The sequence below is a fragment of the Delphinapterus leucas genome, chromosome 3, assembly GCF_059928025.1.
Source record: "Delphinapterus leucas isolate spDelLeu-1000000601 "Yukka" chromosome 3, BTC_Dleu_Yukka2, whole genome shotgun sequence".
NCBI lineage: Eukaryota > Metazoa > Chordata > Mammalia > Artiodactyla > Monodontidae > Delphinapterus > Delphinapterus leucas.
This window is the reverse complement of record NC_143131.1, coordinates 95,796,519-95,814,135: the sequence shown is the minus strand read 5'-3', so window position 1 is coordinate 95,814,135 and position 17,617 is coordinate 95,796,519. Positions and strand designations below refer to the sequence as shown.

The following is a 17,617-nucleotide window of genomic DNA, read 5'->3' as shown; positions in this document are numbered from 1 at the left end:
CTGGCCCACGTTGATATTGTTTGCACGGTGATTGTGATATTCACAGGGCATTCCGGAAGCACCTAATCAACCTGAAGAGAGACTCGAGGAAGAGCCTGAGGCTTCCTGGAAGAAGTAACCCTGGAGCTAAATATTAAAGAATGTATTGAGTATTTGTGTGGGTGGGTGGATTATAGGCAAAAGGACAATAAATAAAGACAATAAAGATAGATAAGTGAGTATTGAGCAGGGAAACACCAGTCAGTTCTCTGACAGTTGTTCAAAATGTAAGGCAGGTGTGGTAGGAATTTAGTATGGAGAGGTAGACATAGGCTTTCTTTGCCATGTCAAGAACCTGGGAATTTGATATCATGTAAGTGACGGGCAGTTGCCAAGCAGTGGATCTTTCTGGTTAGATATGCATTTTAGAGTGATCATTGGATTTGAGATTGGTTATTGTATCAAGTGGGACAAAACCACAACCAGGGGCACCAATTAGGAAGCTGTTGCAATAGTCCAGGAGTCAAGTGCTGGGACAGCAAAATTAGGGATAGAAAGGAGGGGATGAAGAAAGAAGGAGGAGTCCCAGAATTCTAGGGTTGGAACTAGCAACTGGTCTAGAGAACAAGAGGCAAAAGGAGCAGATTTAGAAAGGAAGAGGATGTTATCTGTAGTAGCGCTTAGAAACATCATTTAGTTTACCTGCAAATTGATCTATTGGTGAAGCAACTTGATTGTGGGGGTGGGGGGGAGGGGCGGTGGTGGGGATGTTACTTGTTCATCCAAGTAAGATAAACTTTTTATATGTACTGTCCAGAGGAGGAGAAGGGGCAGGAAGACATGGCTTAGTTCAGTTTTTCAGAGTTCAATTCTAGGGAAAAGAAGAAAGGAAGAAAACAGACAGATGCTCTCCAAAGAAGTAATAAAGTAAAAATCACTTCACTGGCCTGATTTTAGGTGCATGCATTGGCAAGATTACCCCTCTAGATGCCTGAACCAAGGCAGGTTGCCAAGCAGTCTCTGCCCCAAGCAGCAGTCAACTGGGCACCACAAAACCCTACATTATTTCTCCCAGAGGCCCACAGCCCAGAATTCCTTTTTATTCCATGTGACTTATTTAATTCTCTCCCTCTCAGTGTTTTAGGACTACTTGAGAACTCTAGTGTGGTCAGAAAAGGAATACTTTCTTATTATCCTTAGAGGAAGTCTGGATGTTTGCTCCAAACTGACTTCTTGGTTCTGTCTGCCAGCCACTGCTGGGTGTTTAACTTGATAAACAGGCTTTTCACTATAGTGTTGTTAATCCTATAAACCTTAGTCTAAACTGCTATGAGTTGAAAATGCTGGACCTCGAGAAGCTTTTAATAGTTAAGTATGCAGGACTTCAAAATAGTTTACCATTGGATGACTGAATTCTGGTGTTTGCATCCATACCGTGGAGCAAGTAAAACAAAAAAACAGATCATTCAGGTATCTCTTATATACAGATAACAGTATGACTTTAGAGGAGAGTTTCTAGACCTCAGCACTGTTGACATTTTGGGCCAGACACTTCTTTGTTGACTGGGGCTGTCTTGTGCATCATAGTACATTTAGCAGCATCCCTGGCTTTCACCAACTAGATGCCAAATAGTACCCTTCCCTAGTGGTGAAAACCAAAATTGTCTTCAGAATGTCCGCTGGGGAACAGTATTGCCCTAGTGGAGAATCGCTGTGCTTCTAAAGCCTGGCTGCCCTTTAGAATCATCTGGGAAGCTCCCCATCCTCCACCCCGTCCCCACTTACCCAAACACCAGGTCCCAGACCCTACCTTCCATCTAGAATTTATGATACCTTTGTCGTGGAGTAAGGCCTAGGCCTCTCCTGGTTTTGTTGGTGGTGCATTAAGTTGTTTTTAAGCTGATACTAATTGCACCACATTTGAGAAACACCCCTTGGGCTCAGAATTCCTTGAGTAGTTTTCATTGGTTATCTAGCACTGAAATCTCAAGTTACTTCAATTCTTTGGACTTTCTTATCTTGAACTAGAAAATTAAAGAGATGGACTAGATAATTTCTGCTTTTAACTTAGGAAATAATACCTACTTATTTTTATAGCCCTTTGGATATGTTTTCTTACAACATTTTTTAGTAACAGGAAGATGATTGTTTTATCAACACCTCATGTTGTTCCTCACTTTTATCTCTCTTCCTTTTGCTTTTCTCTGTAATAATGATTTAATAAACTAAAATATTAGATGCTTAATTTTACCAGACTGTCGTCATTCACTTTATAGATTACAGCCAAACTGAACCCTATGATAGCTCTCCAGGAGGGCTAGATGTAGTATTGCAGGTCTTTTATTTGTTAGGTAATTCAATAAATTGAGTGCATATCATGCACAAGGCAGACCTTATCTCATGAAACATAATTAGCACCAAGAGCAGTGATTTTCACATGTGAGTACTGTTAGGTAGAAATGTTCCTCATGTCTAAAATATTTTGTTTTGGAGAAGAGCAGTTGGGGGGATGGTGGAAGTTGCCAACTAATGAAAAGGCCTGTATAGTGTAAGTTAGTCCTGTCCCTTCAAATCAGGGAAATACTAATAATAATAGCTTCCACTTATTTAGTGCTTGCTTTTGAGCAGGTAAGCACAATAACTGTGTGAAGTTTAATGATTTACAGATAAGGAAGCTGACTTAGAAAAGACTTAGAAAAGGTTTGGTAACCTAACCAGATTACATATGGCTAGAAATTGACCAACCTAGGATTTGAGGCTAGCTCATTTTATTGCAGATCTGGGCTCTGAACTACTGCTTCCCACATAAAGGTGTTCCACTGCCCTTAATTTATTCCTGATCTTATCCAGATAAATCACCTCCCTAATTCAAGTGGATTTCAGTGAGTTGTTAGAATTAAATTGAGATAATATATGAGAAATTTCCTAGCCCAGTGCCTGGTACATAGTAATACTCTCTCGATAATGTCAGTTTCCTAAAATGTATTGTTCTTTTTTTCTTAATTTTTTTTTTGTTGTTGTACGCGGGCCTCTCACTGTTGTGGCCTCTCCCATTGCAGAGCACAGGCTCCGGACGCGCAGGCTCAGTGGCCATGGCTCACAGGCCCAGCCGCTCCATGGCATGTGGGATCTTCCCGGACTGGGGCACGAACCCGTGTCCCCTGCATCGGCAGACGGACTCTCAACCACTGCGCCACCAGGGAAGCCCTAAAATGTATTGTTCTTGAGTGTACCAGTATCTCAGTTTTAGTTTTTGCCTTTAAGCTTTGGTTGGAATTAAATTGCTCTCTGATTTCTCCTCCTGTTATCTAATGGATGCCAGCCTTTTCAACCAGGGATCAGAGAGAGAATTATACCCTTTAAAAAAATGAGTGACTATTTTCTCATTTCCCCTAAAGTTGGTAATACCATTCTAGATGCAGAGAAGTTAATTATATACAATGGTTGCCTTAGGGCATTAAGGCTTAATTTTCTCTTGGAATCTCTGTTTAGAAGGTTATAGAATGCATCAAGTGGCTCTGCTAGAAGATTTTAGACCAGATAATTTGAAGTATTAGTTTATCAGTATTAGTCATAGGAATTATTAGAATATGGAAACGAGATAACCATGCTCAACCAAACATTGTAGAATGCATCTCAACAGGAAAGGAAATATATGAAACAAACTCTTTAAGTAAAAAGCTACCACTAAGGGGACTAGTTTTTATACGAAAGCACAAGGCTTAGATTTCTGATTTAGTGCACAATCTTGGAGGGGAAAGATATTGCTTTATAGTGTTCCATTTCATCAAAAATGTTTGTCTCGGGCTTCCCTGGTGGTGCAGTGGTTGAGAGTCCGCCTGCTGATGCAGGGGACACGGGTTCGTGCCCCGGTCCAGGAAAATCCCACATGCCACGGAGCGGCTGGGCCCGTGATCCATGGCTGCTGAGCCTGCGCGTCCGGAGCCTGTGCTCCGCAACGGGAGAGGCCATAACAGTGAGAGGCCCGCGTACAGCAAAAAGAAAAAAAAAAAAAAAAAAAAAGAAGAAGAAAAATGTTCGTCTCTAGGAAAATGGAAACTGAAATGCATTTGCATTTTTAAAAGTGTTCCTTATTCCCCAAAATTCATTATAAATTTTTTCCAAGAGGTCACATTATTCATAAACAAATTTGAATAATGATAGATTTATTCTAACATCCTTAAGAATTAAGCACCAGCTACAAGCATAATTGCTCTTGGCAAATCAGTGAAAATCGAGATTTTTATATATTTTCCACCTTTTTGGCCTTATATATACTGATTAGGTGCAGGGAATTCTCTTTTTCAAATCTACTTTTAGCCTTCAGGTTGCTCATAAACTGGTTTCAGTGAATTCATGTATACTTCAGATGAGTAGTGTTGATTTCTTAACCCTTAGATGTCCCTTTATTAAAAATTAAAACAAAGGTTTGATTGATACTATTAACTTATAAGAATAAATTGGTTTTTTCGGCTTTTGCAAGTTGGGAATATTGTTTAAATTATCGTAAAGTTGGAATGAGTTTATTATTTTTCTGAACCAGAAAGACTTCATTGGTTTGATAGTTAAGATGGAATTTTATATTTTTCTCTTTTAGATTGACTATTGCATTTTTTGCGCTGTCTGGGCTGGATATGTTGGACTCCTTAGATGTGGTGAACAAGGATGATATAATCGAGTGGATTTACTCCCTGCAGGTCCTTCCCACAGAAGACAGTGAGTGAGTTTTTAGCATTTTGTTTTTAGTGTGACTAGTTGTACCTGGCATAACATGTGTTGCACTCGGAAATCTTAGTATTTGTTCCTAAACTATTAACATATTTTATTCATCTGTGTTTTCCTTGTAACACTCCCTTTCTGTTCAAACACAGTGATGACCAAGTCTAGTTAGTCATTAATCTCTGGAGAGAACAATTTAGCGATGTCTAAGGTTGGATGGAGATTCACAGCTGTACACCATGCTGTGTTGCATATTTCCATGCTCACGACTGCTTGTTGAGCAGTATTGTAGTCCATATTTATGTTTGATTAGTTTTGTAGCATTCACTCTATTTTTCATTCCCAACCATTCTTTTTGTCTCTTCAGTGAAAAACTCATTGCTGTCAAAAAGTTTCATTCCAATCTCTTGGCCATTTTTCCTCTAAAGTTCCATTAGTATTTCTTTAATGGTTTCTTAGAGCTCTTATTTATACTTCAGTCATTTTTATGCTTCTTAAAACTTTATACATTTTTATCAATTAAATAAATTCTCAAAATTCATAAATTATTGATCAGCTAAATACACACAAGTTTTATAAACTCTGTTGTTCACTCCATTAAGTGTAAAATACCTAATATCTATTTAACTTATAAATGTTAGAAATTCTAACATTGAATTGAGTTAGAGCAAGCAGATAAACTCACAGAAAATCATGCAATTTTTGTCTGTGGTCACTACTTACCTTTCTTTTAAGAGTCAGCATTTATAAATTAACTGTGTGGTTCATTGGTTGGAGTAATCATGTATAAATCTCACCCAGGTGAACTTTGGGGAAATAATAAGCTAAAGCTTTATTTAGAAATAAAGTGCTTTGATCTGTTAGCAGATGCTGTTGGACATGGTTTGTGGCTTTCTACTTTATTGTTCTTGAAGTTTGTAGTAGTTTTTTTTTTGTTGTTGTTGTTGTTGTTTTGCGGTATGCAGGCCTCTCACTGCTGTGGCCTCTCCCGTTGCGGAGCACAGGCTCCGGAGGCGCAGGCTCAGCGACCATGGCCCACGGGCCCAGCTGCTCCGTGGCATGTGGGATCTTCCCGGACCGGGGCATGAACCTGTGTCCCCTGCATCGGCAGGCGGACTCTCTCAACCACTGCGCCACCGGGGAAGCCCTGTAGTATTTTTTAATACATAATTTAAAAATTCTGTGCCTGTTGATGAATTCTTGTTAAAAAATGATTAAGCATTTTTAGATCTATCAGAATTTTATTACATAAATATCTAATCATTTTTCACCAACTACATGAAGCAGCATATATGATATATTGCTGAGTAGTTATAGATTCTAACATGTTGGTGAGTAGGATTTATTGAATGTTTTGCTAACAGTACTCTGCTAAACCTGTGGAGAGGGGCTGTGATAAATTATAAGATATGGTTCTCATTCCCTGAGAGCTTGTGGCTGCAGTGAGGTCACAGTTCTAGTCACCTACAAAATGGGAATAATTTGTGTTTTCCTTTTTTAATCAGGATTTTTTTTTCACTACTTTAAGTGAAAGTCTGGAACTTTTAAAAAACTTAGATATTAGACAGATGTAAGGTAGTTTTGTTATAGATTATGTATAATTTTTATTTACTAAAAATACATGTCCTAATCAAATTATACATTGTATTTTCTTAAATATATTTCACTGATTCAGATATGAAATTATACACTGTGGTACATAGGAAAGCTATTGTTATAAGTTTTTGTTAAAATATATATTATTTTTAAAATTATTTATGATAGTCATTTCCTTGGAATAAAATAGCTATTGTCTCTCTAGAAATGTAGGGACCATAGCATTTTAGTGAGAGACTCATGCTATAGGTTACAGTTACCAGAACACTAGTCACTTATTCACTATGCTTCCTACTTTCTGTCTTTTCTTATATTTTTATCTACCTTTAAGGACTGTTTGCCAGCTCCAGCTAATTAATATCCATATTCTTTTTGAAGCCTTCTTACTTTTCTCATTATTTGATCTTTTGTTGTGAGAGCTTTGCTGTTATCTGGACTTTCATATTATCCCTAATAATTGTGTTTGCTACATACTCACTAGAACGGCCAAAATGGAAAATATCAAATGTTGATGAGAATGTTGCACAACTGTAACTACTATTTTACAACTACTATTTAGCAATATTTACTAAAACTGAACATATGTACATTCTGTGAACCAGCAGTTCTACTCCCTAGTAGGTATCCCAACAGAAATGAAAAAATGTATTCACCAAAAGATATGTACTAGAATGTTGATAGCAGTATTTTTCACAGGAGTCCAGAGTAGGAATATACAAACTACCCATCATTGGTATAATAGATAAATGATATATTATAATTCACACAATGGAGTAGTATACAGTAATGGGAAAGAACAATTTAGACCTACATGCAGAAATTTGGATAAATGTCACAAACATGTTTTGAGATAAAGAAGTATATAGTGTATTATTCTATTAATACAAAGTGAAAATGTAGGTAAAACGAATCTGAGCTTTTGGGGCGTGACAAGAAGGAAGTAGGATGGGGCTTCTAGGTTGCTGGTCATGCACTTTTTCTTGAGCTGAGTGCTAGTTATACAGGTGAGTTTACTTTGCAGAAGTTCATTACTTGATGAAAGTTAACTTTGATGAAAGTTAAAAATTCTTTTGAATTAGGGTGTACTCACCATCTCTTAAGATCCATCAGAATTCTCTTTCCCATTGTACTTTCAACTACATGGACTTCATTGGATTGAAGCCCATTGCTAATTTTTTTTTTTTAGTCATTGTTGCTTAACTGTTGCTTAAAATATTTTTGCTTACATCTGAATTGTAAACTTCTGGAGGGCAGTGAATGCGTCAGTCTTACATTTCTTTTCCCTTTTGGTGCCTAGAGCATTTTTGTGTTATCAACAGTTGTTTGGACTGCTAAATTACCTACACCTTTTCCTACTTTTCTTCTTTTCTCTATTTTCACGTTTAGCCTAGAGCGTCCTCTGGCTCCTCAAATATTTTCTCATTCATAAGACATTTGCAGACTGCATAGAACATGCTTTCTGTAACTCTTAGCTCTGTATTTGTCCTACTTTGTGGTATCACATAAAATCTTAGGGAATTTAAAAATCTTAAAAGTGTTAAACAAAACCCAGAGACCATAAAGGAAAAATTTGACTAAATAAATATTTTTAAATGTTATGTAGGGAAAGATAAAGTTGGATAACTGACGGGCTTGGAGGAGATTGTGCCAGTATATATACCAGACAAAATATTAATATCCAAACTATAAGGAATTGTTAACGATAAAAAAAAAAATGACACATTGCCATTTAGAAAATGACAAAATTTATGAATAGGTAGTTTGCAAAAGAAGTACAGATAGTCATTAAATACATGAAAAGAGGATTAATGGATACTAGAAGTTAGGGAGATGCAATAGAAACAAGGATGTTAACATTTTTTATCTAACAAATCAATTTAGCAAAAAGTTTTTAAAAGTTTGTAGGAATGTGGGGAAAAGAGCACTTTAATATTCTTTTGGTGGAAGTAAAAATTATTGCAGCCTTTGGAAGAGCATTTTAGCAGTGTAACTTTTTATCCTCACATATTCTCGTGTGTGTTGTAATTAGTTAAATAATGGCCCCCAAAATATATGCCCATCCAGAACCTCAGGATATGACCGTATTTGGAATAAGGGTCTTTGCAGGTATAATTAAGGTAAGGATCTCAAGATCCGTGACTGGTGTCCTTCCAAGAGAAAGGAGAGGGAGATTTGAGACACAGAGGGGAAGGCCGTATGAAGACAGATGCAGAGATTAGAGTGATGGGTCCACGTGGTAAGGAACATCAGGACTCCCCACAGCCACCAGAAACTAAGAGGGGGCATAAAATGGATTTTCCCTTAGAGCCTCCAGAAGGAACCAGCCCTGCTAACAACTTGATTTTGGACTTCTGGGCTCCAGAAGTATGAGAGAATAAACTTCTGTTGTTTAAAGCCACCAGATTTATGGTAAGTTGTTACTAACCTCAGGAAACTAATACATGTGCGCAAAAATCTGTATAGAAGAATGTTTTGGCATTGTTTGTTACAGTAAGAAATTAGAAACAAAATAAATATCCACCAAAAGTGAAACAGTTAAATAAACTATGGTTCAGTAAAGAGTACAGCCCAGTAGTAAAGTGACTGAGGTAGATCTATATATGTACCGACATGAAACTGTTCCTCAAATATAGTTAAATGGTAAATGCCAACATGTATGTACAGGGGTGTTTTCTTTTACTGATCTATTAACATCAATGTATAGGAAAAACTCTGAAAGCGTGCATAGACAGTCTTTGTGGAGGGGGAAGTAGATGAAAACAGAGGTAGGGGATGGCAGGATGAGGTACTTTAGTTTTATTCTATATATCTGCATTGTTTGAATGCTTAGAATAAATATGTTTCTGTATTAAAATTCAACTTAAAAAACTTTAGCTTAACCGCTCTTCAAAACACAACAAAAATAAACAAAAACTAAACCCATTTATATGATTATACACAAATATCAATATTTTGCTACTGGCAGAAGCAATGCTGTACATTATTTAATATTTTGTAATTTTCAAAGACATCATCAAATTTGTTCTTCCCCTAATCTGCCTTCCCCAGAAGTGGAGAAGAAAATGAGAGGCAGAGTGATTAAGAGACTTGCCCGAGGCCATACACAGATGCAAAGTAATAGAGTCAGACTGAAATCCCTGGCTTCTGACTCCAGGCCCCAGTGCTGCTTTACTGGTGAAGTATATAGGGCCCTAGTGGAGACTATCATGAATGGAACTTAAGTACATTGTGAATATTTAATCACGATTAACTCTGGCCTTCCACTTAATTCCAGGGTTGTAAAGACCCTGTGGTATCCTAGTAATAAGTGTGTGGTCAGACCATTGGAGAGTTGGGGCCCTTCTCATCAATATCAGGAAGTATTTAGGAAACACAAGGGATCAGGCTGGGAATTTTGTGTTACCCTCTCTGATCAGGGACACAACCAGAGAATTTTGGAACTAGAACCAAACAAGGAATATTATAGTCCATCATTTTACAAATGAGGATATTAAGATCCAGAGAGAGTAATGATTTGTCCACAGTCATATAGCTAGTTAATGCTAGGGGCAAAATTAGAATACAGTTTTCTGTTTCTAATTTTCAGTTTTTCTAATACTAGTCCCATGCAATAGATGCTCTGTTTATCATGTATGTTTTTCTGTAAGATATGGATTTTTTCATGAGAACTCTGAGGCTGTCTTACGGTGATAAAGGAAAATAAATCTGGTATCTCTTCCATAGCAGAGCTCATAAAACATTAGAATTAAGTGTTTGGAATTGTAGATAAGGTGGTTTAATATTAAAAGGTAAAATGTTTAATGATTTCAGTTTTTTAGTAGATTTTTCAGTCAGCTTGTGCCTTTTTTTTAACAACATGCCGAAAATGTAAGTATAGTTTCATGTGGCTAAATTGAGCATGTTGCAGATTTTAGAAATTATAGAGCACCTGTTTGGGAAGCATTGTAGATCAAGAACTTTTTGCAAAGATAGTCTCACAGTGGTTGGTCGGTTGATGTCCCCAATTGCCCCTAGTCACATGTCTGGTAGGCTGTACTACAGGTCTTTTCACAGTCCACCTGCAATTCCAAATAATCAGTTTACCATTTGGTTGGATGAAACACTATTAAATTTCTAATCTCTATGAGAGAAAATCTCCCACCTGCCTTCTGTTTAATTGCCCTGTTCTAAAACTAATCTGTGAAATTTAGAAAACAGATTTAAAAAAACCCACTTTTTAAATTATATAATATTTTATGTACCTTGTCTGGGTCTCTCTTGACATCCTGAAACAGTTATGTAAGGTGTGTCCTTTTACTAGGAAACCTTGTGTTTCTTGAGACCTGTGAGGAATTACTTCTATAGCCATAAAATATAAACGTCCATTTTTACATTAAATCACCACATTCCTCTCTTGAATTCTCTTTGCTTATTGCAAAAACCTAACATTCAAAATGAGAATTAGAAAGTTAAGAACATGACCAAAACAAGTTTTGAACTATATTTAAGCAGCATGACCACCATTAGTAATATGATATTTTAGCCCAAGAGTCGTCCTTTATTAGAAGCACCTAAATATAATTTTTAATGTATTTTTATTTTATCATTCACAATAAAATTTTCTCCTAAAAGAGGGGAAACACATTTTCTTATGAAAAGCAAAATAACTCTGCTGATTAAAATAAGTCTTTTTAAACTCATTAAAGTTTTACATTCTACAGGTTTATAATCATTTTCTTTGCTTTTTAGAGAATATCTAAATGCATTGTCTTTGTGATGCTTGACATATAATTGGTGTTTATATGAGCTTAGTAGTAAAATCCTAGGTTGTAAATGAGATATGACGCAGTCATCAAGCAGGAGTCAGCCTTGTAGCTTAATAATTGACTTTCATGTGCAAGCATGCAGATAAAGGGATTGTTTTCCTTATGGTTGATAGCTAAACTTGTTATATTCTCTAATAACACATCCCTCTACGTGCTCACACATAAATACACATATATGTATTATATCCATCTGCATATGCCCATTTTTGCTATTTTCCTTTTCTTTCCATAGACCCAGTTTCATTTTTTTAAAGTAATCTGGGTTTTTTGATACATAGCTGTCTAGACTGCTTCCATAAAACAAGGAAACTAGTTTGACTTTATGTATGCATTCACCAAATCAGTGGTTCTCAATTCTGACTGTGTATCAGACAGGGATTATTTTTCTTTCTTATATATGATTGTTCAGGCCCTACTGTGAGAGTTTTGATGTGGGCCGAGGTTAGGACCCAAGAGCATCTATATTTTTCCAAACTGTACTTGATTCTGTTGGTCAGCCAGATCCCACTTTGTTTGCTTCGTTACTACTGAATAGGAACACTAGATGGCGCTATCTAAAAACCTCCAAAGAGGTTTAAACTGTATCCTGAATTTGCATGCAGTTGTAAATTTGGAATAAATTGCATGTTTATATTTTAATAATTATCGTGAATAGGTAAGCTCACTAGAATTATAAAAGAACGCACAATAGCCGACAAATCTTGACAGGAACCAGAAAGAATGGCCTAATGAATTTTTTAAGATGATGATATGTACTCCATTTTGAAAATGGAAGAAAAGGTATTTTTATTTTAAAGAAACTTTCCTTGATAAATTGTAACAGAAGCTGTTAATTTCCTCCTATTTCACTTTTGATAACATCTAATTAGCTCATGTTAAATGGTTACTATTTATTGAGCCTTAGTCACTGTGCTGAACACCATCTAAACATGCCCTTGAACCTTTAGAAGAACCCTGCTAAATATTGATTGTAGTATATTATTGTTCCTAGTTCAAAATGGATGGAACCAGCTCAGAGAGGTTGTTACTTGCCTATAGAACACAGTGCTAGCAAGAATAGGTTATTGAGTTTGATTCCAAGTGTCCATGCCACAGCTCCTAACCTTATGTGGTGTTTTTGAGCATCAATATTTCTGCTACTTTTCAGAAAAGTTAATAATTTAAGTGATATAAAAACACAGAAATGAGCACATAGAAATTCCATTCATTTATTTCTAAGGAAATAATTTCATTGAGAAACAGATATTTATTAAACCCCTACTATATGTCAGCCTCTGTAAGGCTGACAGAGGCTAACTAAGTTACTTAGTTAGCCTAACGAACTTAGTGGGGGCTCCAGAAAGGCTTCCTAAGGGAAGTATAAACTCAGACCTGAAACATGGAATCAGAGCTTTCTTCCATCAAAAGTAGAAATAGGATTTGATTTTCATAGAAAACTATCAGCAAATCAGTAGCTTGAAAGGATAGCTTTTAAAAAGGCAGTCTGAAGGAAATAAAACTGATTGCAAAAATTTTAAGTCATAATAGGAAAACATTTTAGGCATCAGATCAAATATAGAGCCTAGGAAAATATACCTTTTGACGCTACCCCTCGCCCAATTAAAGATGGATTAAAACAAGTGACAATAAAAGGATAAAGGCACCCATGGCTTGGTAAGGAAGGGATAATTTAATTTTAGATTTTAAAAGTACAGTGTTACATCCAATTTGGAGTATTGGAAGGAGTATTAGGCAGAATTCTAAAGATGTTGCCCCCTCTCCCACCAAAATTCCTGTTCCCCGGTTATTTAATCAAACACTGAGTTCTACAGAATTTGCAGGTGAAGTTAAGGTTACTGATTAGCTGACCTTAAAATGAGATTGTCGATGAGTGTTATACATACAGGCACAGTATAATCACATAAGCCCTTAGTAAAGAAGAAGGCAGAAGAGTCAGCCAGAGAACTGCAGATTAAAGAGGGAAAAAGAGAGATGCTGCAGAAGGGGAAGCCAGAGAGAGTCTAAGCATGAGGCGGACTTGAGCACCATTGCTGATTCTGCGATACAGGGGCCCAGATGCAAGAAATGGCAAGAGTGCCCTTTAGGAGCTAAGGGGGTCCCCCAGCTGACAGCTAGCAAAGGAATGGAGACCTTAGTCTTAAAACCATAAGGAACTTGATTCTGCCAAATAACTTGAATGAACTTGGAGGCAGATTGTTCCCCAGAGTCTCTAATAAGGAATGTAGCCCTACCAACACTTTGATTTTTAGCCTGGTGAGACCTGCCTTGGACTTCTGACCTTACAGAACTGTGAGATGATAAATGGGTGTTGTTTTAAGTTGCTAAGTTTGTAGTAGTTTGTGATGACAACAATGACTAATAAAGAGAACAAAATTCACCTTTATTCATATCCTCCCACACAGTATTATTTTATTTATTCTCTTCCAGGCTTTGATGATAAGCCCACTTTGCCTAATTATAAACATAATACACATATATTTTTGTATCCTGCTTTTTCTTTTAACTTGAGCATATATATTTCTCTATGTTACTATGCAGTTTTCCCTAATCATTACTTTTCATAGCAGTATAATGTTCTTTTGAGTATAGTATGTTATATTTAACCTGTTGGATTTTTGTGTCACTTCAAAATTTTTACCATCATAATACTATAGTGAGTGTTTCTGTGCATATGACCATCTCATATTTGAAGTTACTGGAGTGGATTTTCAGGTGCATCATTACCAGTCAGAAGGTATGAGCCTTTGTATAACTCATTATATATTGGCAAGTCTTAAATGGCTTACCAATTTAAAATTCTTAAGCAAAGATAAAAGAACCATGTTCATCAAAATCGTTATCACCATTAGATAGCATTCTTTTTTAAATAATTTTTTTGTTAATGGGGGAAGATGCTTGGTGGAGAGTTTTAAATTTAGGGATAGTTTCCTAAATTACTCAAAGAATTAATGTATAAGCTACTATTCTAAGTATTTCGGGTGTATAAAGCTGAATAGTTTATAGTACCTGAAAACCAGTTATTATGATTAGTCATGTACCAGTCATAAGAGATATGAAGCTAGTTCCTCACCTCGGAACCTGTTTTTAAGTCAACTTGGTTTTTTTTGTTTTTTTTTTTGCGGTACGCGGGCCTCTCACTGTTGTGGCCTCTCCCGTTGCGGAGCACAGGCTCCGGACGCACAGGCTCAGCGGCCATGGCTCACAGGCCCAGCCGCTCCGCGGCATGTGGGATCCTCCCGGACCGGGGCACGAACCCGTGTCCCCTGCATCGGCAGGCGGACTCTCAACCACTGCGCCACCAGGGAAGCCCAACTTGGTTTTTTTTTTATTAGCAATGCATGTACAGTCTGTTGGTACTACATTCCTACCTTCTATTTTTATCATGCTGATTTTATAATAGTTCTCAAAACCATAATTATTTTCTTATTGTGGGTATGACCATTTTTTTCATTTATATTTTTTAATTTTTTTCCAGCTTTCTGGAGATAATATTGACATATATATAAATTTAAGGTGTACAGCATGATTATTTGATACACATATATACTGTGAAATGATTACCACAATAAGGTTAGTTAGCACCTCCATTCCCTTTACATAATTGCCTTTTTGTGTGTGTGGTGATAAAATTTAAGGTTTATTATTTAAGGTCTTAACTTCCAAGTATACAATACTGTATTGTTAACTATAATCACCATGCTGTACATAACATTAAATCCCCAAAACTTATTCATCTTATAGTTAAAAGTTCGTACCCTTTGGCCAACATCTCCGCTGCCAGCCCTGACAACTACTATTCTACTCTCTATTTCTATGAGTTCAGCTTTTTTAGATTACACATATAAGTAAGAACATACACTATATGTCTTTCTCTGTCTGGTTTATTTCGCTTAGCATAATGCCCTCAAGGCTCATTCATGTTGTTGTAAAAGGCAGGATTTCTGTCTTTTTGATGGCCGAATAATATTCCCTTGTGTGTGTGTGTGTGTGTGTGTGTGTGTGTGTGTGTGTGTCTGTTTGTGTCTGTGTATGTGTAACACATATGACATTTTATCTGTATATAGCTCACATTTTCTCTATCCATTCATCCATCTTTGGACACTTAGGTCATTTTCACGCCTTGGCTGTTGTGAATAATGCTGCAATGAATGTGGGAGTACAGGTATCTCTTTGAGATAATGATGTCATTTTTGGGGGGATATATATACCCAGAAGTGAAATTGCTGGATCATGGTGGTTCTATTTTTAATATTTTGAGGAACCTCCATACTGTTTTCCATAGTGGCTGCAACGATTTACATTCCCAGCAGTAGTCACAAGAGTTCCCTTTTCATGGATGTAGATATTTCCTTTGTTAAGTTCCCAGTTATATTCCATTGACATCTTGAAAAATTTTAGGTAGGAAAAATATCAGTGTGAGTAAACATAGTTTGAATAACTAGAGACTAAGTGCTAACTTACAGTGTTCTTTTGTACTTCAAAGCAAAGTATTGGACTTAGAATGAAGGTCTAATACTAAAATACAAAGTACATATATTTTCTGTGACTGTAGAGCAGTTTATACCTTTACCTTGCTCTCCTGTAAAGAAGCCATGAGTTAAAGTAAAAAGGCACTAGATGGGACATTAGGTTTCTAGATCCTTTTATGTTGCTAACCAGCTATTACCTTGAACATGTCACTTAACATCTGGGCTTCTGCTTTCTGTTCTGTAACATGAGGGATTGAATATGTTGATGACATGAAAATGGTCATTTAGGAAAAGTATGAAAGCATTTTGTACTCAGTGAGTTAGGCTTAAATTAAAGGTACCTGGTAGGAGGTCATTGTTTTGGTTTGGACTGGTTTGGAAATTAAATGAAGAAATTCCCATAAAGCTCCTAGAGCAGACATTCAGTGTTGCCTAGCATGAAAATGGAGACAGTGACAAAACTTTGGTACTAAAATACTCTGTTTCTGAGAGACTGTATAACTGAACTGCTTTAGAATCTGTACAAAAATAAGGTACATTTAAAATAAGTACATATTTTTATTTTCCAGGATCAAATCTAAATCGCTGTGGTTTCCGAGGCTCTTCATACCTGGGTATTCCATTCAATCCATCAAAGGTTAGTTCTCTTTGCATTAGGAGGAAGGAGGAGAGGGAGTGGAGAGATTTTAGTAAGAAAGAAAACTAAGAAAGTAACAGAAAGAACCAGGCCTCCAAGTTTCAGTGTAGCTAAATACTGTCTAATAAACTGTGTGTTATGAACTGGAACTTTTTAAGGGAAAGCTATACCCACCTTACTTCTAGAAGAATGCACAGTATATAAATGAACAGAAATTCCTGTTGTTAAAAAATTGTCTTTCTTACTATTGTGTGTGTGTGTGTGTGTGTGTGTGTGTGTAAAAATTATTGGTGATTTCTTGGAGAAAATGGAAATAAAGCACTCAAGAACATGATACTTGTTCTCTAAGAAACCAATGAACCATGTGTTACAGAAGGACTTTATATTTGGTTCACATTTCTTAGGAATGAAAGAGAAAGCTCTTGCTAAGCAGTGATTGGAGACCCAAGTAGTGATGAATTATGATGACCTTCCTGACGGTAGGCAGACTGTCTTCAGACTTATAGGCAGAGGCTTTGGTACCAGCACATGCAGGTATAGAAAGCAGTGAATCCTAACATATGAGAAGCTTTTTTTCTTCTTCAAAGAAGCAGACCCCAAACAAACTTTTGTAGGTGTTTCATCTGTGCATAAAATATTTTTCTACAATAGAAGGCAGAGCAAAACTTCATCATTTTGTGGAAAGAGACCTCACAAAATAGAAACTTTTTCCTTGATGGGGGTCAGTCTGCTTATATAATGGTTACAAGCCAATATCTGGCTACACTGAGTACATCAAGATTTATATCCCTTTCCAAGCTGAAGGTAAATGACATGTTGCCAATTTTTCCATACTCTGCTTCAAAATTTTGGAATAAATAGCAGTGATTTTGGAAAAGGTGACATGATTTGATAGATGCACTGCTTCAACTTTCTTCCTCTGCCCATGCCTGTGTCAAAGTCATATGACTTTGCTAAGGTGTCTCCAATCATGTATGCCAATTGCATACATTCTCTTAGTTTCAGAGAATCTAGAAACTAAGGATCCATAAAAATTGTCCTTTTCCCCCATACATATAATACTTTCCAACTTAAGCCAGTCCTGAATAGAGGTAGCTCTCCATTTAGTCATAATGGACAGGATATCTAAAAGTCATGACACTGATAATAATGACCATTATACAGCACCATACCCTATACAGATGTATACTTAAACTTGTTGGGGTAAAACAGTTCTTTGATAACATTACTTTTAAGAGACAGCCCCCTTACTCTCTCACCCCCTTCCAAGGCATTTTCGAAACAAAAGGATAAAATGTAAGGAGAAAACATTTTTTGCCTTTGATTCACAGAGTCTCCTGAAACCCATTTTGGGCCCTTAATTCATCGAGACCCTGGCATTTTCTGGGGAAGCTAGGTCTCATTCCATTCTG

General features: G+C 36.6%; 1 protein-coding gene across 3 annotated transcripts in view; it reads left to right on the top strand.

Annotated features, from left to right (window-relative positions):
• Positions 1-17,617, top strand: part of PGGT1B (protein geranylgeranyltransferase type I subunit beta) — a 56,881-nt gene that overhangs the window by 3,579 nt on the left and 35,685 nt on the right. For all 3 annotated transcript variants that reach the window (XR_016392741.1, XR_016392740.1, XM_022590912.2), the window contains exons 2-3: positions 4,577-4,695; positions 16,138-16,205. Coding sequence is in view for 1 of the 3 variants with exons in the window: in XM_022590912.2 (XP_022446620.1) it covers positions 4,577-4,695; positions 16,138-16,205 (187 nt within the window). In the remaining 2 variants the exon portion in view is untranslated. The remainder of the gene's footprint in view (positions 1-4,576; positions 4,696-16,137; positions 16,206-17,617) is intronic.